At 43.4% G+C, this 27542-nt stretch overlaps 1 protein-coding gene and 1 long non-coding RNA gene across 2 annotated transcripts in view; one reads left to right on the top strand and one right to left on the bottom strand.

Moving 5' to 3' along the window:
* The window catches only part of LOC134457761 (zinc finger matrin-type protein 4-like), a 98485-nt gene extending 72603 nt beyond the window's left edge, over positions 1 to 25882 (bottom strand). The window contains exons 1-3 of the mRNA XM_063209734.1: positions 25796 to 25882; positions 16903 to 17004; positions 7804 to 7890 (exon numbers count right to left, since the gene is read on the bottom strand). Coding sequence (XP_063065804.1) covers positions 7804 to 7890; positions 16903 to 17004; positions 25796 to 25882 — 276 coding nt within the window. The remainder of the gene's footprint in view (positions 1 to 7803; positions 7891 to 16902; positions 17005 to 25795) is intronic.
* Positions 1189 to 5081, top strand: LOC134459016 (uncharacterized). The gene is made up of 3 exons (XR_010036736.1): positions 1189 to 1286; positions 3371 to 3553; positions 4556 to 5081. It is a non-coding gene; the product is annotated as an uncharacterized LOC134459016 (long non-coding RNA).
* Positions 25883 to 27542: the final 1660 nt, after the last annotated feature.

Genomic DNA, 27542 nt, shown 5'->3' with positions numbered 1-27542 from the left:
TCCGAAGTTTGGCGACGCGCGCAGCGCGGAGACAAAGTTGCCTCCGCCAAGCCATTAATTTCTATAACCGGTCGACCTCGAAGGCCGTTATCCCGCTTATCTGCCGTTATGGTGGGGAACTTTTTAATCTATTATCGTCTGTAAAGTTGTAGGAACCATGTTCTATCAAGATAGAATGTTGCTGTGCGGGCGTCCAACTTGACGCGCCTAGAATCTTCGTTTGGTAGCCTGCCGACGCTGTGATTATTTAATTTTCCCTTGGCCATATACCACGGCGATATGGAAGTTTAAAAACAAAAACTTGCGAAGCATTTCTACATGCTGAATCGACACATGTTGCATCACGCCTCTATTTCCCCCTGCTGATCATCACAGGCTACCTGTGAACTTCGTGCGTAAAAGAGAGAGAGAGAGAGAGAGAGAGAGAGAGAGAGAGAGAGAGAGAGGGAGAGAGAGAGAGATATTCCCCACGCTAGGGTCATTTTTGATAACTCTCCCTTCCCCTTTCACACGTGTTCCTTCCCCACAAGAGGAGAGTAGCCTAATTTAAAAAAAAGGATGTTTTCAGATCAATACCAAAGGGAAGGCAGCGGGAAATAGCCTACATTTTAAAAACCATGGGAGTGGAGCAGATGACGAGGTGACTCGTTTCGATACAATTGATGGCGAGGCAGGTGCTTAGAATTTCGGTACAGGGTATTTTTTTCATCTATTGCTAGTCCTATCTGTAAATTTGTAACCAATGAATTATGCCAACTGCAGAATATTTAGTGCGCACGTAATCAGGCACGCCTCTATCAGATGCATGTAGTAGAACTTTTAGGGCGACAGACTTGACAACCAAATGCGATAGAACTGGCGACTGGCTCTTGGCTTGACAACCAAATGCGTTAGAATTAACGACTGACTCTCGACTTGATAAACAAATGCGATAGAACTAACGACTGGCTTTTGGCCATAGCAACCTGCAGTTTAGAATTAGTAACCTAACTTAGTCGCACGTTTGACGCCTGACAGGTTATAGGGAATTAGTTGCAACCCCATCAGCCAATCAGAAACGAGGATGCAGTTGCGTAGGCAGATATAGACAGTTAATCAACACCCAATTTAGTGCGTCACAATGGGAGATTCCAGACTGCCGTGGTATAAGCCTAAATAATTATCAGCCGCTTTGGATAAAAGCGTCAACTCTTATACTCCAGGGCTCTATACACAGTATAACGTGCAGTGACAATTCAACACTTGGAGAGTAATCTGGGATCAAATACACTCTATTCTAGGCATTGGTAAGCCCAAGAGTTTAACTTTGTAAGACTACACTTGATGTCTTCACTGACAGAATGCCCCCTGACTAGTACATGTGGTGAAAGGTATCTTGGTGTCTTCATTGTGGATGCATAATCATTATACTGTATACAAGCCATAGTAAATTAAACACACCACGCGCCACGTTGCCCAGACAAGACAAGACAGGACATGTGACCTTGAGTGACTGACTTTAGTGGATTTCATGCAGTGATGCAGAGAGGAGAGAGGGGAGTTGTCTGTGTAGAAGGTCATAACAGCATGGTGTCTCTTTAATCATTAGACAACATGGAGCGCAGAAAAGAGCACGCCATTCACCTCCACGGAGATGATGCCGCCTGACTGCTATTCGCTTCTATTCGTTTCCATTGATGGTCCATATGCTACATATACTATGCTGTGATTACATGTACCCAAATTAAAGTGTTCAGATTACACATTTTGAGTAACTCCCTTACAGTTACTGCTTCAAGAAGTGTTTATCAGAATACAGTTACAAGAAGGAAAAAAAAAGATACAAGGAGGTACTTCTCTGTTTAACATGTTAAGATATCCTGCAATTTTTGGAAACTCCACGCATTGTCAGGTTATTCAAATTTGAGGAATTCAATGGATTATGTTACAAAGTACATTTTGAGCCATGTACTCTGTAATTTGTAGGGGAATAAAAAAATTTAAAGTAACTTTCCCAACACTGGCTGTGTTCAACAAATTGAAATTACAGCAACATGCAGATTGACAGTGCATGCTTGGCTTTTGCAATGCTTTACTTTTTACTGTACTGCCACTTCACTTGGAATAAAGAGTGACACCGTTTCTTCCGCTTTTAATTTAATTCGGAATTATAAATTCGGAATTAAAAACATCATGTAAACATAGTGAGTGATAAGTAACTCCCCCCTTTCCAGAGAGTTAAAACCCCAACAAAAGTAATGCTGTGAATAGAGATCTTACTGTAAGTATTTCAAAATAGCATTTACTTTTTTAAAAATCGCTTTTAAATTACCGTATATTGAATATATTACAAAAATCCTGTTTTAGAATTGTCTAACCATGACTGTTTTTCCCGTGGTGTTTACCTAGGATACTATTCGTTTCTCTGCAAATAGTTTATCTTTGTTTGACTATGCCACTGCATCACCATAACCAGTAACAGATTACTTAGTCAGTGGACTGGATTTACCCAAATGGTTTTCCATTAACATTTGGCAGACACTTTCATACAAAGCGACTTAAAATCGAGGATATAATCTCCGCATATATCGCTTGCAGATAGAAAGTACACAGGAAATATACAGAACAATGAGTCAGTGCAGATGCAAAGTAGTTTAAGTAGGCCTACAGAAGCACAGGGTTAAGTAGAGTTCACACGCGCACACACACACACACACACAACATGCCTTAGAGATGCCCCTGGTTTGGGCCAGCTCTAGCCTGGTCCTGACCATCCCATAATACTACCATTTCATTTCGTATAGGTCTGGCATTTGTTTGCTCTGAAGCGATTGTAGGAAGCAGTAAGTTTGCACTCAGTTATGGTTTGAAATTATTGGACACCTCTCACCCAATCGCTGGCAGTTACTCAACAACAACATAGCGTAGACCAATGGCTCTGGCGCAGGTGTGTACGTCATTGTCACGAGCGTCCTCCCCCTTTCGCCCCCACGTGGGGCGTATTTGATTATTGGCTGTTTTCTGGGGGGGCGTTGCGATCAAAATTCTACTGCTCCAGGCACTCCACAGAGAAGCACGGCCAGACTACTAGTGGAGCCAGTCCTTTGGCGGAAGTACGTAGGATGGCTCGCGAGGCTAGGCCAGCTCAGGCATTAGTGCAGTAAATCAGTGGTTCTCAAACTTTTTGTGTGAAGTACCACCCGAGAAAATATTGAGCTCTCCGAGTACCACCTTGACAACCAACATTAGAATATCGCAGCAAAGGCCTTCCATATTCACTTTTGCCAGTCAATACAGGTTCATAACGGCATCAACAGCTACGGTCACATTCAGTGCAAATTTGTTTTTAAATGTCTTGCTTGCCTAGTATTATTCTGCATTATGTTTTCAGATTCATACAGTTCAATATTACAAAACGTGACACCAAAGACACATTTTCGACTGCAACAACTTGATCAGCCTTCAAATCAATGCACAAAAAATGAATTCTTCCAAGTACCACCAGAGATGTCTCAAGTACCACCAGTGGTACGCGTACCACAGTTTGAGCACCACTGCAGTAGATAGTCCCGAAGTGAGTATATATCATTGCCCAAGGTGACTAACCCAGGTCTCGCTGTCTCAGCAGCCCATTTAAATTTTTAAGGCTATTAATGGGCACTTGTGTCTCTCCTTCATTATTGAATGGACCACTACTGTACCTTTGCCAATGAGATTTTAATGTTGTGTCATTATAGCGCTATCAATCGAAAAAAAACAAATAAATAAATAAATACAAAAATAATGAACACAAGTTGCCCACGGTTATAAGCCGTGGACAGGACAGGACAGGACAGGGTCGGGAGAGTGATTTAAGCAATGGCCATTAAAGTGAGCCCACGGCTGCAGGTGTCTATTTAATCAGCCTGAAAGCCTCTTTCCCTCCTCCCTTTCTCCTTTCTCTTGTCTGCTGTCTTAAAGCTCCTCCACCACCACAGCCTCCACCACAGCCACAGACTCCAGCTGACTGGGGGTGGAGGCTGGGGGAGCCGACAGGGAAGGACAAGGGCGTCTGTTGACCCGGACCCAGGGAGAGAGGTCATCCATTTGGGTGAGGAGGGGGGGGCTTTCAGATGAATTAATCTAGGGCCCGGGGGCAAATCTGTCACCGTCCCTGCCATCACCACCGCCGCCGCCTCCGGTTGCAGCCCTGGGTAGCTCACTGTGGGCAGGGCTGGAGGCTAGGGGAGCCGGGAGTGGAGAACATTTCATGTGTCCCAAGGGACCCGCCTGCTCCCCGCCATGCCATGCCACCAAATCATTCGCTGCGCTTGGCAAGCTAGGTGACACAGAGTGGGTGGGCAGTGACAGAGTGGCAAGTCCAAGTCCACAAGTGACCGTAGTTAGCTGAGCAGTGCACAAGGACCGTTTGTCTCCACATAGCTTGCTACAGAACAGGCAATGATCATGGCTGCATATATGATCCACCGAAGAGCTTAAAATATGTTCAATTATTTAAAAATGTACAGTAAATTCTTCATGTGCTGATTGAGTCAATAACTGACAAAAAAAATCAATGCCACACATTTTTTTAAAGGTTTTGTCAGTGACACTGGACTGCCAATGGATTCATACATCAGACCAGGCCCGCCAACAGAGGGGGACAAAGGGGTACGTTGTCCCGGGCCAAGGAGATATGGTTGGTTCCCCCATTACATTGTATGTAGTATTTAGTCGGGTGCCCTTTCAGATAACTTTGTCCTGGGCCAAGCAAAAGCTGTCAGCGCCCCTGCATCCAACCATCTATCCAACCAACCCACCAGCTAAGCTGGCAGGAGCCAGCCACGGGGGCTCGACTGTGCATTGTCCATGTGATTGCACAATAATCAAAAGGCAGCACTGTGCTCTGCAAAACAGCACAATGTGAGCGGGGGAGTGATCATCAGCCAATCAATATCCTGGGGGTGTGAAAACAAGCCAGGACAGCACAGTTGCTATGCTATGTAGGAAGGTAGAGATATCGCTGTCTCGAACTTTTAAGAATACATAATGTCGATTTTGTAATCATTGGCATCCTTTTTTTAGGCAGCGAGTTGAAAAATAAAAGCAAAGGAGGAAAAAAACAACATGGTGGTATACAATCTTTGTGTGTTAATCTTTATGATAACTTAACGTATTGATATGTGTTTTATAAATACTCTGAACAGTACTATGCTGCAGTGTCATTCACACGCTGTTTACACATACGGTACCCCGGTATTTTCAAAAACGAAGACCTTTCCCTTCGCTTGTGCCTTTCGTTTTACATACAGTTTTTTTTCCTCTGAAAACAAATCTTACTAAAAACAGATATTTTTTGAAAACTCAGTTTCACAGAAATTTTTGAAAACTCAGTTTCACAGTCAACACGGTTAACGAAAACAATTTCCCCTTGGGGATACATAAAGTTTAATCTAATCTAATCTAATCTATTTCAGTAGCAGTTGCTGGTGCTAAATCATTCACTAAGGCTATGGGCAGCCTAACAGGAAATATAGCATACTGGAAATCCAGTGGTAGCACGTCTAAATGGGCAGGGTTAGTGTGGGCGTGGCAATTAGGTGAATACTCATGAACGTTTTCCATGTGCGTTTCGCCCATTTGTGGGGGGAAACAACCCGTGCAAGTCAATTTGTGATGTTGGGGTTTAATAAACGAAAGATAGGGACCTGTAGACTAGCGTTGTTCACGCGCAACATGCTGAAAACGTGTTGTGTTGCCGGCTGTTCAAATAATAGCCAAACAGTCGTGGCTGAAGCATGGAATGTGTTCATTTAGGCTAGCCGATGTAGCATGTAAGTCAATGAGACATTCGGTTTGTTTTCACCCATAAAAGGGGCGTAACGCAAATTTAAGAGCAAAGTACCCGGATGGCCGTTCATGAGTATAGGAACAGGGGGCCATGTCAGATGTCATTTTGTTCTGGGCCCAGCTGAGGGTACCAGTGGCCTACACGACTACTAGTGCTAACCCTAACACTATTGATTTATTTATGTAATTGTTAAAGGACATTGAACTGTATGTGTGTATGAGATGCACTATACAAGTAAAATTACAATACAAAGCGGATTCCAAAAAAGTTGGGACACTTTGTATTTTGTGAATAAAATCAAAATGCTGGCATTTTCAAAACATTCAATATGTTAACAAGGTAGAACATTATGCACAGACAACATATCAGTTGTTAAAGTCAAGCAGAATTATTGTTTTGAGGTAATTCTGTAATCATTTAAAATGTCACCCTTGCAACAAATCCCAAAAAAGTTGGGACAGGGCCAATAAAATGCTTTTTATATTGGATAAGACTAAACACAACACAAGGGATGGGACTGAACAGTTAAATACTTTGACTGATGGCATAATTTTATTCAAAAATTAGATATTTTGATGTGCGAGACATGATTTCAGCAGCTCAACTGATAGGTGTGTTCTTCAACTTGTTAACCTTTTTGTTATGCTTAATATGTGGCATATCCTGACTGCAAGAAAACTAAATTTGTGACCTGTTTACTCTAATGATGGACCAACAGTTGGGACATAGTAGAGATTGAAATTTGCCACCATTATGGGGCAATATCTAAAGGCGGTGCTCCAAAATATAATGCCATGGTAGCTATGTTTGCTGTTTAAAATCTGTATGTATCATTCAACATTCATTTTAATGCTCTACATGACTAAGAAGACCCTAACCAAGTCACCTCTGCACCCCCTTACCATCATATATGCTGTCTTTCAGACTGACCACTAAATCAAGCTGAAGTATTCATTTTCTATGTAACCTGGAGGGTGCAGGACTCCATAATTTTCAAAATGGATTAAATATTGACCATTCTGTAATCAGAGGGCAGTTTCATATGTCTCCTAGGTCCATATAATGAGCTTTTCCGCACTCAACACTGTTTAATGTCTGCATCATGTGCATTAATCAAGTGTTGTGTTTATGGTCATTTTTTCGAGAGCTGTCATTGTTGGAGTGTCATAGTTTGCTTATTGACCACGAGTATGTCATGATCTCATAACTCGTGCAATGATTACACAGAACTCTATATTACGGAAATAGGCATTATATGCCAGCAATTTTGATAATTCAATCTTTCTGTGTAATAGATAAGTAATTAGTCCCTCAAAATCTTCGCTGCTGAGTGCCATAGCCTCTATGTGATGGTATTTTATTTGTGCATTCATGTTGGCAGTCAATATAGTTCCTTTTAAAATATTCTTCCTTGTGTAATTTTTATCCAACTATTACAACATGTTTTGGCCCTGTCCCAACTTTTTTGAAATGTGTTGCATGGGTCAAATTTTAAATGATCACATAATTACCTCAAAACAATAATTCTGCTCAACTTTAACAACTGATATGTTGTCTGTACATAATGCTCTACCTTATTAACATATTAGATGTTTTAAAAATGCCAGCATTTAGATTTTATTCACAAAATACAAAGTGTCCCAACTTTTTTGGAATCCGCTTTGTACATTTCATAATCAGAGTTGTATAGAGTTGAAGTAGAAGTACTCTTACAACAATTACAGCACTAGTGGTATGATATTACATGGTTTTAACTTTGTAATATCATACTACTAGTGTTGTAATTACATCGGTAATAGTTATTCTATTTCTACTTTATACAACTCTGGGGTGAATTTCTCGAAACCAAAGTTGCTTACTACATTAGCTACTTCGTTGCTTTCATTGCATTTTCCCATTGGCAACTACCGAAGTTGCTAACAGGCTAACAACTTCCCTTTTGAGAAACTCACCCCTGTTCATATTCCCATCTGGAGGCCAGTACTAGAGGTTACCTCTGTCCGGAGTTTCTTGGCTGGGCAGCCTCCATCAGCCGGGTGTAGCATGTAGTAGAGTCGCACTTTGTTTGCATGTTTTCGACTCTGGAAAAAAGAAAAAGAGAATATGGATTAAGAAGTGACAGAAAGGCCCTGCCGTGGCATAACGGTAGGGCACTGGGTTGCTACGCTGGCGACCCGGGTTTGATTCTGGCCCGAGTCATTTGCCGTTCCCTCACAGTCTATCTCTCCCCACTCATTTCCTGTCTGTCCTTCACTGTCCTGTCAAGAATAAAGGCGAAAAGTCCACAAAGATACTTAAAGCTGCACTGTGCAGGAAATGGTCAAAAAAGGTAGTGCAAATAGTTGCTCGTTGAAGCTGGGCTGCTTATTGCCAAATTTGATCTTTTCACGAAAGTTTAGTAAGTAATAAACTAATATTTTCTAGTATGGCCCAAGTACAGTAATTTTTGCAGCTAAAAATGTCTATTTCTTGAGATTCAAAATGGCGGACCATGGAGAAGATCCCCCTTTTCTTGTATGAAAAATGCAATTTTCCCAGTCATAATGAATACTTAGAATTTGATGGAGGTGGTAAGTATTCATGAAAAAGGTAACATTAGTGAATGGGCAGCATGAATTCTGGAAATAAACAACTAAAAATCTTACACAGTGTCCCTTTAAAAAAAAAAAAAGTGACAGAGAGGGATGGTAAATACTGTCCTTAAACAACAAAAGTCAACATAGACATCTCTTCTAAAGGTTTGTATGTATTTCTGGAGGAATTCACAGAAATAAACAGCCCACATTTAAGAGCAAATCATTTCTCATCGACCGTTATCTGAAACGGAGGGGAATTGTTTGGAAGGTGACTATCATCATTTCTGAAAACCATACGGGCATCTCAGTAGCGTATTTATGCTGAGCCAAGTGTAATAACAATGCTGGGATTTATTGATCACTATGCTGCTCACTGAGATGCCTGCCGTAGACAAAGCCATGCAGCAAAGACAAGTTATTTACAGTGTATTGAGAAATCTTTGTTACAATGTCACTGGAGGAGACATTTTCAGACCGTCTATTGCATGTTTTTTTTTTACCATTCTGGCGCCACAGTGTCTGACCACAAGTCGTGTATATATAAAGGAGAATGCTTCTCATACACCCAATGTCAGACAGTCAGATAGAATAAGACTTTTATGAAATGTTTCATAAACTTGTTCTGTGACTGGAGATGTAAGCCACATTCTTTCAGTCACATTTGCAACTGTCGTTTTGTTGGTGTGTGGTTACAGTGCATTAAATCCACACAATCATAAATCTAAATAATTTTCCATCCAAGTCATGTGGCTGATATCTCTATTTCGGAGGATGGGTTCAACGCAGTGCATTTTGTAACCTGACTTAGAACTTACAACCCCCCTTACTCACTAATTGCTCCCGTCCCGTGAAACACTAACTGAAGTAATTAGTGAAACCACCCATGTAAAGTGTACAGGTGACCCACCAGGTTGTGTCAATAATTAATGAATGTAGTGAATGACTTGAACAAATGCTCAGTGAGCATTTCTCAAAGTGAAGTGCACTAGCCTTGCTAGGACGTGTAACGTCCATTTGTCACAGATTTCACCAAAGAGTATCCAATAGCTAGTTCTTAGTGTAACTAATACGTTGATACACTGGGCGCAAATGAGCGTTACTTGTCCTAGCAAGGCTAAGACACTTCACTTTGAGAAAGACTCAGTAGCTCTTTCAAAGCCTATCTGAATGGTCATAGCCACTGCCGGCTCCCATAGCACTAGGAACCAAAGTGATCATTCGACTCGATTCATACCATTTGTACTCATTCGATTCATACTATCTTACGTTTGACCATATTATTGTCACATTTCGGTTAGAAAAACAATGTTTTACTTGGTTCCCTTTTCTGTTCTCAACTGCTCTGATTTTCAGCGCAAACAAAATCAGTCGGTTCAAGAGGGAGGGATAAGGGGGCGGTACACTGAGACCAATTTCAGCGGCCGGCCAGGGCCCCAGACAGCCACCCTGCCTCTGGCACCGCCTAAAGCAGACACGTACTCAGCATTCATCTGTTATGTGATGCCTTCATTTGGGCTCCCACTGAACTGCTTTTGCCACTAAGCAGAGAGGTGTACAGGGTTGGACTGGCCATCTGGCATAGCGGGCATTTCCCGGTGGGCCCCGGCCCCTCGTGGGCCCCTATTTTCAGAGATATTAAAAAAAAAACCATTTGTATTTTTTTTTACATTTCTGAAAATAAGGCCCACAAGGGTACAGGGCGCACCGGTGAGTAAGTTTCTAATTATGCCACTAATTATGAGGGGCCCCTTTAAGCCAAAAGTCCCCGGCCCTATTTCTCCCCCAGCCCAGCCCTAGAGGTGTATAAAGTAGAATTAAAATTCATGGCGGCCCTGTGTGTGAGTCTGCATGCCGTGCCACGCTATGCCAAGCAGATCAGCATGTCTCTTGTCGGCTGTCTCAAATTCCAAGTTATTTCTCATGTATCGTACCTTGTAAATGTATTTATCCTCCCAAGTGGTTACAAGACCTTCTTCTGGTGTCCCCATCCTGTGTGTGTGTGTGTGTGTGTGTGTGTGTGTGTGTGTGTGTGTGTGTGTGTGTGTGTGTGTGTGTGTGTGTGTGTGTGTGTGTGTGTGTGTGTGTGTGTGTGTGTGTGTGTGTGTGTGTGTGTGTGTGCAGGCGCACACGCATGCATGAGTACACACATTTGTGTGCGTCACTGCACTGAGTATGTGTGTGAATATGACTGTGCAGTGCACCGCAGGCACACACACACACAACACACACACACACACACACACACACACACACACACACACACACACACACACACACACACACACACACACACACACACACACACACACACACACACGTGTGAGGTGTGTGTAAATGGGTGTGTGCCTACATCATCTCTGTGGGACACTTCAAAGAAGAACAGCAGTGGGCTAATTGATCCCAATCTGCTGTGCTGACTTGCTCTGCACTCTCTCCTCTCTGAGCTGCCATGCGAAAGCGTAGTGGTGGTTCCCAAACTTCTTCTGCTGGGACCCCCATTTCACCCTTAAGAATATTTCAGAACCCACCTACTCCCATCTTACAAATGTTTTTTGTCCCTTAATTTTGCATATTAAATTTTTTACATTACATTATATTTCACTATTATACTTCACTTAGCTGACGCTTTTCATTTTATTCAAAGCGGCTTACAATTATTATTTTTCAGGGTATTGGTTACAGTCCCTGGAGCAATGTGGGGTTAGGTGCCTTGCTCAAGGGTACTTCAGCCATGGATGGAGATGTAGGGAGAGGTCAGGGGGGATTTGAACCGGTAACCCCTAGATTGAAAGACCAACTCTCAAACCACTAGGCCACGGCTGCCCCATTATTTGAATGTGGGGGAAAATAAAATACACGTATCAACCATAGTGAATACTGCTACTAACCAATGTATGGTTGAATGGTTGCATCAAATCAAAGCTCACGTTCAACATTACATTACATTACATTACATTACATTAAGCAGACGCTTTTTAATCCAAAGCGACTTACACATATTTTTCAAGTGCAGGGTATTGGTTACAGTCCCTGGAGCAGTGTGGGGGTAGGTGCCATGCTGAAGGGTACTTCAGCCATGGATGGAGATGTAGGGAGAGGTCAGGGGGGATTTGAACCGGTAACCCCTAGATTGAAAGACCAACTCTCAAACCACTAGGCCACGGCTGCCCCATTATTTGAATGTGGGGGAAAATAAAATACACGTATCAACCATAGTAAATACTGCTACTAACCAATGTATGGTTGAATGGTTGCATCAAATCAAAGCTCACGTTCAACATTACATTAAGCAGACGCTTTTTAATCCAAAGCGACTTACACATATTTTTTAAGTGCAGGGTATTGGTTACAGTCCCTGGAGCAGTGTGGGGTTAGGTGCCTTGCTCAAGGGCACTTCAGCCATGGAGTGTGGTGGGGAATGGTAAGGGTGGGATTTGAACCTGCAATCCACTGATCTAAAGCCCATCTCCTTAACCACTAGGCCACGGCTGCCCCTACAACATTCAAGGTTTTATGCAAACGGCCCCTTCTTGTCCCTGCAGTAGGCGCGCACACCGCACCCTACCTAGGGGTCCTGCCCCCCCGTTTGAGAACTATTGCGCTAGCCTGCTCTCTCTCTCTCCCTCACACTGGGACGTGCGTGCACTGCGTGCCTCACAGCACAGCACACTGCGTGACCCCCCCCCCCCCACCCCAGTTTGAGAACCATTGCGCTAGGGAGGTGCGTGCGTGACATGCGTGCCTCGGAGCACAGCACTGATTCTGACTCCTCTCACATCACTGTCACCTGCCTCCCAGTTCCCCGCTAATTTCATTCCATCTGATTAACGCCAGCAACCACTTCCCTTGCAGAAGGCTGCCTGCCTGCCTGCCTGCCTGCCTGCCTAGGGGTTGTGCAAGGAAGGTGCATCAAAAGAGAGCCAGCGAGTGAGGCAGGCAATTTGCTCTTTGGTTCGCCAGCACTCCCCTCCCAGGGTAGGGGATGAGACACAGGTTGAACTCCACTTCAAAGGCGAGGTGACAAAAGACATGTGCTGTACAGGAAATGTGCTTGTTTGTGAACTACCCTGACAAATGTGGAAAAAAAAAACTCCATCATCAAAGAAGGTTGGCCGGATCCCTTGAAATGTACACCAAAGACATCTATTCCATTCATTCCTTTCCATTTTGCAGTACGTAAGGCTTAATGTTTCAGATATTAAAAGAAACTAGAAATACTTTTATCAGTAGGGTAAACAACCAACAGGCCATTTGTATAGTTTTTTCTCTGGCCCTGTGAGGAGACAAAATACTGTTTGTTTTTGTAACAGTGGTTTTTTTGTCATCAAACAAGGCTGATTGGGTCTCTTCAAGTGAACACCAGCAACATTTCTTGTCAGGTTAGAAGGGTGCCTGTATGTCTGTTTGTCCTTGTTGGATGCTACGTAGCTGGAGAAAGGTGACCTTTCCCTCTGCTGTCTGCCCAGTATGAGACTGGCAGATCAGTTGGCTTACTGAACACTGAATACTCTACATCAGTGATTTTCAAACTATGGGCCGGGGCCCACTGGTGGGCCCTGAAAGTATTCCAAGTGGGCCTTGAAATAATTTTCTACAAATTATAATCATATTTTGGTGTGTGTTGCTATTGATTTATTTGAGTTTTATTCTTTATTGGGTCAGACGTGGGCCCCGAACATTTGTGACAATTTCGAGTGGGCCCCACGTTGGAAAAGGTTGGGAACCCCTGCTGCTCTACATGCCACCTGCACAGGGTTGTCACTGCTCATTCCAGAATGAAAAAAGTGAATCGCACTCCGGTTCTTCTTTTCTTCTCTTCTCTTCTTTTCTTCTTTTTATTTTTATTTTTATTTTTTACAGCAGCAGAAGTTACTTCTAAGTTATTCACCTGGAGACGCACCACACGGAAGAGCGTGGTGCATCTGAGCTACTACTACTGCTCCTTCCAGGAGAATGACAACTTTGCAGAATATGATGGGGACATTTTTCTACTGTATTTGCCATCCTCGGTGGATAGGACTGTTCTCATCAGGATATATTAAGACTACATAATCAAAAATTCCTTACATCGCTTGCTCAGAACACTGGCTATATTAAAATATACTATACAGTAGTATGTGTGCAATGCATCCTGTGAAAAATATAATTCCCATCAAAAGACCACAAAATTCAGGATCAGGCTCAATATATTTATTTCTTATTTCAGACTCTCTCTCTCTCTCTCTACTCTTTTCTGCATCATTCTGTTTTACTCCATGAAATAATCGAAAACAAGGATTTCAATTGCATGGATATTTTTTCTCCTGTGTCTACTGTTTCCCCTGTACCCACAACGTGAAGCAATATGCTTATCTGACTTACATAACATCACGGAGGGAGAAACAGGACTCCAGGACTTTTGAAAATAATATGAAACGCGTACAGTATTGCGCTGGCTAGGTGATGTAAACAAAAGAAGACGACAGTGCAGGGTTATTCAGGGACAGAGCGAGTGAAGGTAAATTAGCTGAGACTAAAGAGAGAGTAGTAGTCCGCATACTGCAACTCCAACTGAAAGCTACGCATAAGCTTTGGTTGGGACATGCCAGTAGGTTATATCTGCACACTCTTATGGTATCAATAGGTGTTTTTTTTGCATGCAATACACTTCACATCAAAATCGCACATGGTACCTTTATAACATACAGTTCGACCCATCGGGGTCTTCATCAGGTATGTGCAGCACAATATGATTGAGAGAGAGAGAGCAAGAGTTGGGGCAAATTAACTGAAATTACAGAGAGTATACTGTAAGTCTTCGCGCTGTAAATCTGACTGAAAGGTTTATTTTAGAGATGCACCAGATCCTGATTTTTAGGATCCTGCCAGATACCGGATCCACTGCTTAAGATCCTGCCGGATCCTGCGAAAGGGTTGAAACACATAGTCTACTCACACATGTGGGCCGTTTTTATTATGTTGGCTCAAACAATTTTTTAGACTCATTGGCTTACTGTCACACTGCCTGCACTGGCCGCTTCCAAAGGGCTTTCTCTCCATGCAGCGATTGGGGTTGATTGAAAAGCCTAGGCTACGTAAAAACTAGAGATGCACCAGATCCTGATTTTTAGGTAACTGCCGGATACCGGATCCACTGCTTAAGATCCTGCATCTCTAGTTTATTTAAGACATTTCGAACCCATTAGGATCTTCATCAGGCATGTATCCCACAGTGAGCTACGATGTGCATACATTCATTTATTTTTTTTAATGAAATGAAGTTGCCAGGATGTTGACAGACCATCTTAACCGTGTTCAACTCAGCGTCGTCTCATTGCCTACGCCCCGTGCCTCTGTGGTAATCACATAGGCCTACACAGCAGCACGGAAAGGTCACATATATTCCGAGCAATTTAGCCGCTGACATGAGCCTCCCATTGCCTTAATCTGCTGCGCATGATGATTCATAACAAATCACGTTGTTGTTGTTGTTTACATAAACAAGTGAACTGTGCGCCGACGACCACTCGCCATCCATCTCGCTGGTACTGTAACAGCGTTTCAAATGAAATAAAAGTAAATAAATACGATGGGCAGAAGCGCACTCATCACATACTGTATAAGTTAACCCTTTAAGTCCTGCATGGTGGCCACTGAGTGTTCAACTGGAAACATTAAGGCACTGGTTGGTTAACTGGGTTATTGTGAACCCACCATGTCTTTTAAGCAACTTCATCTATCTAACTGACATCCCATATGAGCCTGGCGAAGGCTGCATGGGTCATTGGATCCCTGAAATTGCCTTTCTCGCCATAATTACTGTCTTTCATAAATCATCACACCAGTAGTCATGTTGAATAACTACAGGGATTGCAACTGCATGTGTGCACACACACACACACGCGCACATTTATGCACACTCAGCCACTGAATACATGTGAGTGGGCACACTTCTCTCTCTCTCTCTCTCTCTCTCTCTCTCTCTCTCTCTCTCTCTCTCTCTCTCTCTCTCTCTCTCTCTCTCTCTCTCTCTCTCTCTCTCTCTCACACACACACACACACACACACACGCACACGCACACGCACGCACACACAGAGACTCAATCTCTCAGCTCTCACATGAAAACTGCCCACATACAGTGCTTGGTGCAGAAGCATGTTCATACCCACATAGATGATGTGTGTTTACTCTGGATAGCAGCAGTGTTACATGTTTCATTTGAAACACAAATACTGTACTTGAGCATTTTAATTTGTGTAGAGCTGTCCCTGCCGTGGCCATCCGGTAGGGCACTAGCCTGCCCTGAGGCTGACCCGGGTTCGATTCCCGGCCCGGGTCCTTTACCAACCCCTCTCTGCCTCTCTCCCCATTTGCTTCCTGTCTACCTCTCATACTGTCCTGTCCATAGTAAGGTCTAGAAAGACCAAAAATATATCTTTTAAAAAAAAACACTTGTGGGGCGCTGTGGCGCAGGGCGCTAAGCCCCCCACATTTGGGCTTGCATGCCCACCCACGGGGACCCTGGTTCGAGTCCGGCTGGGGTCATTTCCCGATCCTCCCCTGTATCTCTGTCCCATTCACTTCCTGTCACCATCTTCGACCGTCCTGTCAAATAAAGGCATAAAAAAGCCCCTAAAAATATTTTAAACATTTTTTTTTTTAAACCTGTGTTGAGCCAACTGAGAAGAGATGGGAAAAAAAGATTAACCCAAAAACTCAAACCCTGGCAGCCACGAGTGAGTGAATAAGGGAGTATGCAGATTGTTTCATGTGTAATGCATAGTATACTGTGCTGTAGCATTAAAACTTGTGTAAAGCCTAATGAGAAGAGTTGGAAAAAATGTAACCTTTATGATATTTAACCGTTAAACATTAACCCTTATGAATTACATTGAAATCCAAACCCCCGCAGCCGTGAGGAGGGGAGGGCGGGAGGGAGCGAGTGCTGTGGTTGGCTAGGAGTGTAAACAGTGGTTCCCAAACTTTTTCTTCTGGGACCCCAATTTCTACCTAAGGATAGTTGTATGACTTCCAATCCACCCCCACTTCCTGTATTCCAATCGGCAAACATTTATTTTGTACTCATTGCTACATTTTAATGTATTTACTTTTTCTGCGAAAAACGCAAAAAAATAAATACATTACCAACCACACCAGTGAATATTGTTGTTTCTAATGATTTATGGAATGGTTATATGAAAGCTTACGCATCTTTTTAAGGCTTTTTGCAAACAGTCCCTTCTCTCCGCAACCTCCCCCTGCCGTACCTCCACAACACCTTATCGTTGTCCCGACCCACCGTTTGGAAACTGCTGGTTGGCTTATAATTGTGCATTCATGTGCTCTGGGAATTATGGTAAATACCAATCACAGACCTGGGAAACACACATGAGCGTTACGCCACCCATGTGGTATTATTAACCACTGAGAAAACTCGTTGAAAAATTGTATACACCAGTTTCTGAGACTCGTATATGAGTTTCCGAGAGCACATGAATGCACAATAAGATTCCCAGTGCGTGACTGACATTACTCACCTCATAGTGGGCGACCCTCTGGGACTCTGAGATGAGCTGCGCACTGCATACTCTGCAGTAGGAGTCAGTGAAGAGCGCCTGATCCACTTCAGTAGACTTCATCTTTAAAACCAACAGAGAGAGAGACGGAGAGAGGGGAAGGGGACAGAGAGAAAGAAAGACAGAGATAGAGAGAGAACAAATTAAAATCAGATTGCATTGGCTAGTGTCCTTTAGTTTAAGAAAAAAAGTACTACTTTCAATGTCGTTTGGATGTTACGTGACTTTAACAGCAACAGCTGGTATTCTCCATGGTACATTCCTGTTTTCAGTTGTGCTTGTTAAGAATGGATGTTACAGCAACAACTCTGTTCCGTCAGCCTGATCTCCAAAAATTCCGTGCTCCTGGACACGGATGATAAGGACACGAAATCCGTGTCCAGGAGCACGGATTTTGCCAAAATTCTGTGCTCCTGGACACAGAATTGTTTTCTGTGATGGGCACACAGAAGTTTTTTCTATATTCCCACAGCACTGTGTTAACTCTATCATTAGAAAATACATACCAAATGCTAATCCTGAACAAAATAATGCTATAGCAATTTAAGTTGTGCCCTGACCAAAACATTCCCTAACCTTAACCTGTCATTAAAGACATATTTTTGAGAAATATCTTTTCCAGTTGGTTGATAGGCTATGAAATTCATATAATGAATGAAAGAATACTAGCTGTGCCCAGACCAAAACAATCCCTAACCCTAACCTGTCAGTAAGAAATGTTTTTTTGAGAAAAATATGTGAAATTAGAAAAATCCTGAGAAAACACAAGACTGTGGAAACATAGAACTGTGTTAGTATAGAGAGAGAACTTCTGTGTGTCCATCACGGAAAATAATTCTGTGTCCAGGAACACAGAATTTTCCCAAAATCCGTGCTCCTGGACACAGATTTTGTGTCCTTAACATCCGTGTCCAGGAGCACAGAATTTTTGGAGATCATGTTGCTTCCGTATACCAGCAGAACTCTTCTCCTTGTGTGAGTAATAGCTGTGTCTTGGTACAGCGCATACAGCTAAGCTCACAGGGCCAACAGCAGTCTACCTACACAGAGAACAAAGCCACTCGAAATCATTTGATTCTCGATTGATTCGCATCTCTTATGAATTTGTAATTAGGTTTTGGAACTGCGAGTCTTAAAACTAGAGCTTGGGGAATAAAATGTATTTGTTAAGATCTATGGTCATAAGAAAAGAACTGGCTCTGTATTCTTCAAACAAAATAATAAAGAATCGATCAATGAACATTTCACTTAAATGGCAAGATGGATGTGGCCCCCTCATCTGTGTTGTGTATTGCATTCTGCAGAGTACAGGCTGAAAGCACATATTTTGACAGCTTAAGTCGTAGACTGTAAATTGGCTGCATCACAAACTTTTGTGTGCCTAAATGTCTTGCGTCTTTGTGCAAAGAAAAAAAGACCACAACTGTAATACATTCAAGTCATGGCAACATTACAGGTATCTTTTTATGTCAACGTATTTCTCATTAAACCTTTATAGAGCAGTTTTGTTTATCACATGCAGGCCTGCCGACAGGGGGGGGGGGGGGGGGCAAAGGGGTACAGTATGTTGTCCTGGGCCCAAGGAGATAGGGGGCCCAGTTGTCCTGAGCCCAGTGAAAGCTGTCAGCAGCCCTGATCATATGTACCATAATGGTCTTGGATTCTTCATGTTTAGTGCAAAAAACTCAATGTGCTGAAAGTTCTGTAGTATAATGAAATATGTCGTTAGTTCCTTAGTTATTTGCCGACCCCTCCCCGTCTCTCTCCCCATTCGCTTCCTGTCCCCCTCTCAAACTGTCCTATCATCAATAAAGTCGTAAAAGACCCCCCAAAAAAAGAAACATCTCTATGTTTTTAGTGAACAACTGCACTCAAACACCCTCCTACACTCCAGTGCAGCAGCGGCAGCTGCCTACACTGCTCTACAGCCTGTGCTGCTTACAGTTGAGAACATCCTCAGGTGTAACAACAGGCGCTGATCTTTGCTTAATGAGTCAAATTGTGCATGCTCAGGTGCACAGATTGATGCAAAGCCAAGTGAAGTCAACAAGGTTATCTCACCGATAAACACTCAACGAAAAGCAGTAGCATTCATCTGAAGCAGTGGTGTCAATGACGTTATCTTACCGACAAACTCTTAATGAAAAACACCAGCATTCATCTTAACCAAGAGAAATCAATGAGAAGCACAATGAGAATCTCAATGAGAAGCACAGCGTTCGTTCGTCTCAACCACAGGTGTCAATGATGTTATCTTACCAATAGATGGATTTTTTTTGTTTATAAACATGATGTTGTGAGGAGGAGCAAGACACTGGAAGCCAACCATGTGAGCTAATTTTTTGACCGACAGCGGTTTCCAACAATCAGAGGTTGAGTTGTGCGCAGCTAAACGCATTTTTGCGCAGTCAGGAGAACACAAAAATTTAGAACCCATGTATAAACACCCAATGAAAAATGCAGCATTCACCTTAAAGGTGGGGTTGCAGGTATGACATCACGTTGGGGGAACTCCCCTAGGATTCCAAGGTTCTACATAGACTCCTATGAGCCTGCGGAACTCCCAACGTGATGTCATAATAGTACATATTCTTAAAAATTTTAAATGATTAACCTACAACCCCACCGGATACGCCACCCCCTGGTCAAATGAAGGGTCTCTCCACAGTCCCTAGACTTTAATAAGATGGTGGAAGCATTTTGCTGGCGATCAGCACTGACCATATAGCTTGGTTTCGCCTAGTAGGTGTCAGCCAGTGGTGCTTCAGAACAGAATACCTTGTTCTGCCTCACCAGGTGTCTGCAGCACTCACCACAGGTAATTTCACTTATTGATCTACTTGTTTGATCATTTTGGGTTGTCATTAGAGTCAGCTGACTCCCAAAAACAATTAGAGGCAAAAGGAACTGAGGTTGACTCTAATAATGTTGACAAAATCAAATAGTTAAGAAACACATTTTCAGTAGAGTGTAATGCAAATCGCTGCTGTCCAGCAGAAACCTTGTATCTCCACAATTATTTTTACTTTTTTATATTCGTTCTTTATTCATTATAAAATATAAGACAGTACTACTGGTCAGTCTCCATGGGTATATGTGTATGATAAATAATTTAGTAGCCAACTTTAATGTTGCAATGATTATTTATTTAGAAAATAGTGATTTATAAATTAATACATAAAAAACAATGAGAAGTGGAGATAGGAGGCTTCTGCCTGACAGCGACGAAATATAGGACTTTCAACAAACGGTACCAGGTTCAATACCACCTCCCATACCTAATCTATCGCTCCGAGTCCAGCCCAGGTCATTTCCCAAGCCAACCCCATCTCTCACTCCCACTTACTTCTTAAAGGATCAGTTCAGTCAATTTCAACATGCAGTTGTAATGCTCACACTATCCTGAACTTGTCAGTACCTGAGATTTTTTTTTCTTCTTCTTCAGCCGTTTCCGAGATCCTGGTCATTGTAATGGGGGCAGCGTTTTGTTTACATTTCAAACAAAACATTTTTATTTATTCCCAAAAACATCCAAAAGGTTATAAAACATCAGCAGACAACGACAACTAGCAAACAGTGGTACCTTTTGGGAAAATATTTGGGGTAGGCCTATGTTCATTTTTTTAAAAATGTAAACAAACGCTGCCCCCATTAGAATAGCTCATATCTCGGAAAGGGCTGAGACGAAAAAGGTGGCATCACCGGGTACTGACAAGTCAAGTGTAGTGTGAGCAATACAACAGCATATTAAAATTGACTGAACTGGTCCTTTAATGCTACCACATTCCACCCCCAGCCCCTCACCATCAGTAACCCTCAACCCACCACCCAAACATGCGACCTTGTACAATTGCACACCCAAACATAACAACCATATACTGTTACCCTCCCGCCCCCCACCATGTAAAAGGACTCCGCCACCCGCCACCCACCCAAACACCTAAACGATATCCACACCCATGATGTAATGTATATTTATAGGCCTTCCAATGAGTGCTGAAATGAATGCAGAAGCTGTGAAGCTGCCCCACACCTGCCCCCTGCAATGCCACCGTATTTTGTGACAGTGACAGATGATCTTGCGGATGCCCTGTCTGCACCCCGCTGCTGCCACCGCCACCACTGCCACGACGAGCGCCACCACCAGTGCTGAAATTCCCTGACATTTGGATTCCCCCCGTCGGAGAGAAGCCCAGAGGAACAAGAATAATGATACTGATTGAATGATATGATGACGGATACATTTGTCACTACTACTGTAGCGAGTGTCAAAGGGCTTGCCAGCAGTCTCTCTCTCTGTCTCTCTCTCTCTCTCTCCTTTCCTGTCTCTACATTTATCTCTGTCTTCCCTGCCTTCTTTATAGGCCTATCCTCATTCTCTCTCTCTCTCTCTCTCTCTCTCTCTCTCTCTCTCTCTCTCTCTCTCTCTCTCTCTCTCTCTCTCTCTCTCTCTCCTGTCTCTTTATATCCTCTTTCTCTCTCTCTTTTCCAGTCTTGCTTGCACTAGGGAGAAGGGGTGAAAAACTCAAATCCTCTTTCGAATTGCTTGTGTGCATTGAAGATCCCATAGGGGCCTTAACTTGCAACACTGGGCACACATCACACTGGCAACACAGACGCCTCCTTTGACCTCATCCATAAATACAAACAGCTTCATTGTACATTGGATCATATCCTAAATATTTACCTACAACCTTGCACGAGGAACACAGAAATGCTATATACACTCACTGTAGTATATAGTTTGCTCTCCTGGGAAATAATTTACTCATTGTCATCAGGAAAGGTGTCTGGGGATGTTATGATGCTCCAGATTCTTTCTTTTTTTGCTTCAAAGTAAAAACACTCTGCTTTGGGGCACATTTCTGTTTTCAAGGGCACAGCAGTCAGAAATTTGAATACTGATAAGGATCTTTGCATCTCATAAAGGGGAGCAGAGGACTTGGGGACTTTTCTTCCTCATCTTCTAATGCTTTTATGTGGTGGTGACTTCAACCCCGCAAAAGGGTTTTAGGCTATTCTTTTAACGTGATTTTCTGTTGAAAATGTGTTTCGAAACATCTACCTTTTAGCCAAAAAGGCGAGGCGGGCGTGGAAAATGAACAAAACGATGTGCTAGCCGTGTCTCTGAAATCAAATTAAGGCCGTGCGACGTGTGGCGTGTAATCATTGCAGGGGTCTCCTCATTTGTATTCAGTGTGGAGAGCAACTTTGCACTGGTAATGCAGGACGCATCATATGGAGACGAGCGTATTGATGACGAGTGCGGAGGAGAGGAGAGGAGAGGAGAGGAGAGGAGGGGAGAGGAGACGAATGCAGTGCGAAGAGGAGAGGAGAGGAGAAGAGAGGAGAGGAGGGGAGAGAAGAGGAGGGGAGGGGAGAGGGGAGAGGAGAGGAGAGGGGGAAATGGAAGAGGAGAGGAGAGGACGGAATGAGAGGAGAGGAGAAGAGGGGAGAGGAGAGGAGAGGAGAGGAGAGGAGAGGAGAGGAGAGGAGAGGGGGAAATGGAGGGGAGGAGACGAGTGCAGTGCGGAGAGGAGAGGACAGGAGAGGAGAGAAGAGGAGGGGAGAGGGGAGGGGAGGGGAGGAGAGAGGAGAGGAGAGGGGAAATGAGAGAGGAGAGGAGAGGAGAGAGGAGAGGAGAGGAGAGGGGAAATAGGAGATGAGAGGAGAGGGAGGCCCTTTTACAAATGGATTTCATTTGTTTGGGGCCAAGGGCATTTTGATAAAGGGTTAAGAGTTTTAGAGAAGGTTTAAAGCTTGCCCGAAACGCCCGCTTTGATGGAAATGCGCGCAAGACCCAAACTTACCACAGCCCTCGTGAAATTTCCCCACATTTCCCTTTAGCCAACTTTCCTTGGCCTCCATCAGATGGGATATGTTTGTGAAATGGCAGGAATTCTCCTTTAAGCTGCCACCTACCTCACACATACAAGCTATTTCCGTACTATATCCTGCTTGACTCAGTCTACCACTGTCTACTACTACAAACCCCAACTCCATAAAAGTTGGGACACAAGGTAAATTGCGAATAATAACAAAAGAGAGAAAACCCAATAAACAAACAAAAACACCATTACTGACCCCTGGGGACTCACCAGGAGCATGCCCTGTTATGTATGCCAAATTAGCAGTCCTGCCCTGTTATGTATGCCAAATTAGCAGTCCAGCCCTGACGTCAGATTCTTGAAGTATATAGAGATATGCCAATGTAATAGGTTGCTTGCTATGGGCACCTAAAATGACCAGGTTCCGGTCTGCCTTAAGGGGTGTGTCATAATACTCCTAGCATTGAATAGAACAGTCCTTAGGTCTGCCTAAAGGGGGATTTTCCCCCCTCCCCCTTGCAATTCTAGAACCCGGAAACAATGGGCCAATGGAACCTCTCTCTCTCTACTCTCTCTGCCTGACGTTCTCTTCCCAACTTTTGTAACATTCCACAATTGTAACACAGGATGCACACAGAGAGAAAGTGATAGAGAGAGAGAGAATAAGAGAGAGCGAGAGCCTTGACTCCTGGCCAAAATCAATAATCATTTTAGTATGATTGATCCATCCGAGTGTGCTGTATGGATGCCGATGAGATGCTACAGCAGTCAACCCGAGAGCAACACACCCCCACCCGCCGCCACCACACACACACACACACACACACACACACACACACACACACACACACACACACACACACACACACACACACACACACACACACAAACATACACGCACACACACACACACACACACACACACTCACACGCAAACATACATGCACACACATACACACACGCCTACTCTTGGATATGGTTAAGCCTAACATCCACCTCAACAACATTCAGAGAGACATAAACAGTGATTGATTGTGATCTAAATGCTCACAACAACGTGCTCTACTCACTACATATGAAATGAACTGTAGCCTATTGTTTACATTATTTGCTGTGTGTTATACAGCATACAAGTTTGGATTCGGATGCATACACTTACAGGATAAGCTAGATCCATTTCAACAGCATTGAGAGATACACAAAACACAGACAAATTCTACCAGAAACATTCACATATTGTGCACGAGATATACTGTGTCATATAGCCTCCATTGTTTGATACACTGTACACACCGTTACATTGTTTTCCCCTGTGCGTGAGTAACACTTTTTCGTTCTCTAGGTTGCACATCGTATAGGGGTTGAGTTCCAGTGTTTTGTCTCCAACTACTTGCATAGTACTACACTGATCAGTGCCGGTTATACCCATTTTGTGGCCCTAGGCAAAATATAAGCATAGGGCCCTCTTGAGTTCTGTAGCCTCTTACTGCAGATGCGGTCGCCCGCGGGCCTATTCACTATTTGCTGAAACTACATCATAACAACATTGCTATGACATTACAGAGAGCCATAAGTAACAGATTAAGACATAGCCACCACAATTTTGGTGACAGTAGTGTTATAACAAAGGCTCTGCGTTAAGGGGTTAAGCTGTCACTAACCATGGCAGGACTGACTGTTGGGGGCCCCTTAAGTGGGCAGTTTTTCTGGGGCCCAAGGCAACTGCCTAGTCTGCCTGCCTGTTGGTAAAGCCAGTTCTGCTTCTGATTCATAGTATCCTACATTGTGAAAAAGGGAACTTGGTGAATTTGGCTGTGCTGCCCCAGAGGTCATCAAAAGAGTGGCAAACCGGATTAGAGAAGGGGAGTTATGCCCTCAGTGTAGTGGAACTGGAGAGAGAGAGAGAGAGAGAGAGAGAGAGAGAGAGAGAGAGAGAGAGAGAGAGAGAGAGAGAGAGAGAGAGAGAGAGAGAGAGAGAGAGAGAGAGAGAGTGCTACTGTATGTAATGGAGACTGATCGTTTCAAAGGGTTTCGGTCCCCAAGTCTCCACTGTGACTTGACTTAATCAAATCAGCGGCTGCTCAGAAATCCTTCATGGAGCCCATCATCAGCACCGTGAAGGTCCTCTGTAGACTGTAGGGAGAGATGCCACGCTGTATTCATCTGAGGCGCTGATACATCGATCTGCTTTACCTTGAGATAATAGGCCTATGGTTATTTAATAATCTAAATTAAACTCGGGATTTGGTCAATTCGCTCTACTGCTCCTAATGGTGTGGAAAGGGTGTGGAAAACCGTGATGAAATGTGGTAACATGCCACAGCTTAAAAGCAGACCTATGACAGAAACTTCGAAGATATCGTTCCATATTGATATGCTACTGTCCATACTATTTGATTTATGATTTATCAATCAATTGAAACTGAGCCCTACCCGATAGGACGGGGATGTGTGCACAGCCCAGAGTTTAGTATAAGCACCTGTAAACAACAAGTGGGCTGTCTATGAGGAAAAAGTGGCGATCGACGGCACCAGGTCACACTCTTGTCTTGAACTCTTCAACAAGGTATGTGGTAGGCTATTATGGGGGAAACAACCTCGTTCCGTTAAAACATTGACAACACAGGCCTACCTAGCCACTCATTGTTTGAACAACTTTCTCAAAATAATAAATAGCACACTGCACTGCCGCGCGTCGTGTGGAAACTCGTTCTCATGCAGGGAAGAGAGGAGGCTTCTCAAAAACAGAGTTCAGGTTCAAAACAACAACTGTGTGGTTGACAACGTTTGACAACCACTTATCCTCAATGCAATAACATTGACCTAAATGTTCAACAGTACCCATCCAATTCGTCTCCGAGCTAGTTCTATACTTGGCACGAAGAGCAACCGATATTTACGCAGCCCTCTGTACAGAAATAGAGACTCATAAACAACACTTGTCAAAAAAAACCTACTACGTTGAATAACAATAAGCTACACCGTTAAGTGCCAAGGTACCTCCATGCAGCACATAGTGACCGTACCTGTAGTTCAAGCCTGTATCCTTGGAACAGCTCGTTAGGATACACGGCCAGATGATGCTGCACCTGAAGCGACACCGTACAGTCCATTGGCAGGGAAACGGACGGCGTGCAGCTGAAGACTGCATCAACATACGGCGTGCAATGGCAATAAGAGGAGGATGGGTGATACGGAGAGATGCTTTCCGGACCGCCCCGCGCCGTTCCCATTGGCTGGTAGACTTTACTACTGAGAGCGTGGCGATATTGGTACCTTTCCCCTCGCTGTGTGATGATGTCGATGCCCTCGCATCGCCCCACGGCCAAGTTGTAAATTATGAAGAAGCGCCAATAGATTGAGAGAGGAGTCGGGGCCAGCAGTTCTCGTAATGTAAAAAAGTGACCTTTGCTGATGCGTGAATAATTAAGAACCGTTGGGTCTTGTTTGGTCGCGAGTCAGCGGATGGTCACTGATGTCCATTTGGATGAGTGACCAAATTGAGCCATCACGAATGTGTGTGTGTGTGTGCGCGCGCGAGGGTGCGTGTGCGTGCGTGCGTGTGTGTGTGTCAGGTGAGTGGCAGAATGCCACACTGCCATATGCCACCCATTTTTGTCTTCAAAAGCACGAGAGGGAGGCGAGATTGTCCAATTATTCATCGCTATGGACGTTTCATTCCAGAAATTAAGACATCATTTAAAACAATTCAGCAGGTGGTAAAAAGGGCCCTTGAGATTGCACGATATGCGTGCGAATCAATGTGTGAAACCACTCCCACGAGTGTTGGACATGGTCACTGGCAGACGCCCCACGTGCATCTCTATGCCACCTCGAGCCTACACTCTGTTGCAGCCAAGCTCGTGAGTGAATCACTTGCTGCTCTCTGTGGTAAACCATGCCTGTGCTCATGACATGACTTACCTCATCTTATAAAGCAATATTTAATCTGTGATTTTAAGGCTCTAGAGCCACATTAAAAATGAGTAAATTTTGAATAGAATAGAATAGAACAGAACAGAATAGAATAGAATAAATGGTACAATCATCACTCTGAGGCGATTAAAAATGAAAAAAGAAATCTGATGAGTGCTTCTTTATTCACTTTCTTTTGAGATTTGAGTTCATTCATTGACGAAGTTAAGCACCCAGTGTAAAGTACAAGAAGACAAGGTGTTGAGCGCGCTTCCTGATCTTTCTACATTATACAACGCACAATGCCATGGCAACAACTTACAGTATTTCTCAATTGGTTTTGTACATTTCTCACAACAGAATTATCATTCTCAAAACGTCTTGTTCAATTGTGACTTCCTGCTGTTATCTGTGCACATGGTAAAATACGTTTCTCATAGTTTTCAGCATTTAGCAAATGCTTTCATCATCATGCAGATGGTTATGTACAATTCTCAGCTTTTTTGTACATTAGCAATTGCTTTTGTCATATCACTCAAAAATCATTGTCACTGAATACACAAAGCTATCTCAAACCCCAAAACATTTAGGCGCTATGTCATGGTGTAAGTCTTGACATGCAAAATGATTTACCAAGCTGCCATAATGTGTTAAGCACTGTATAATTTCCATTGGATTTGTGTCTATAAATGTGATCTGTATTGGTGAATTGCTCGCAGGTAAATATTGACCCTCTCTAATCAAAAGCAGTAGAAGGGAAAGAGGAAACAAGCATGCAATACAACAGTAAGCACTGTACTGCATTACATTACTCTATGCCTCATGTGCCCTTTATAATTACGCTCCACGCAAAATTAC

The sequence above is a fragment of the Engraulis encrasicolus genome, chromosome 11, assembly GCF_034702125.1.
Source record: "Engraulis encrasicolus isolate BLACKSEA-1 chromosome 11, IST_EnEncr_1.0, whole genome shotgun sequence".
NCBI classification, from domain to species: domain Eukaryota; kingdom Metazoa; phylum Chordata; class Actinopteri; order Clupeiformes; family Engraulidae; genus Engraulis; species Engraulis encrasicolus.
Note: the sequence above shows the minus strand (reverse complement) of the source record. Positions and strands in the feature narration are given on the sequence as shown.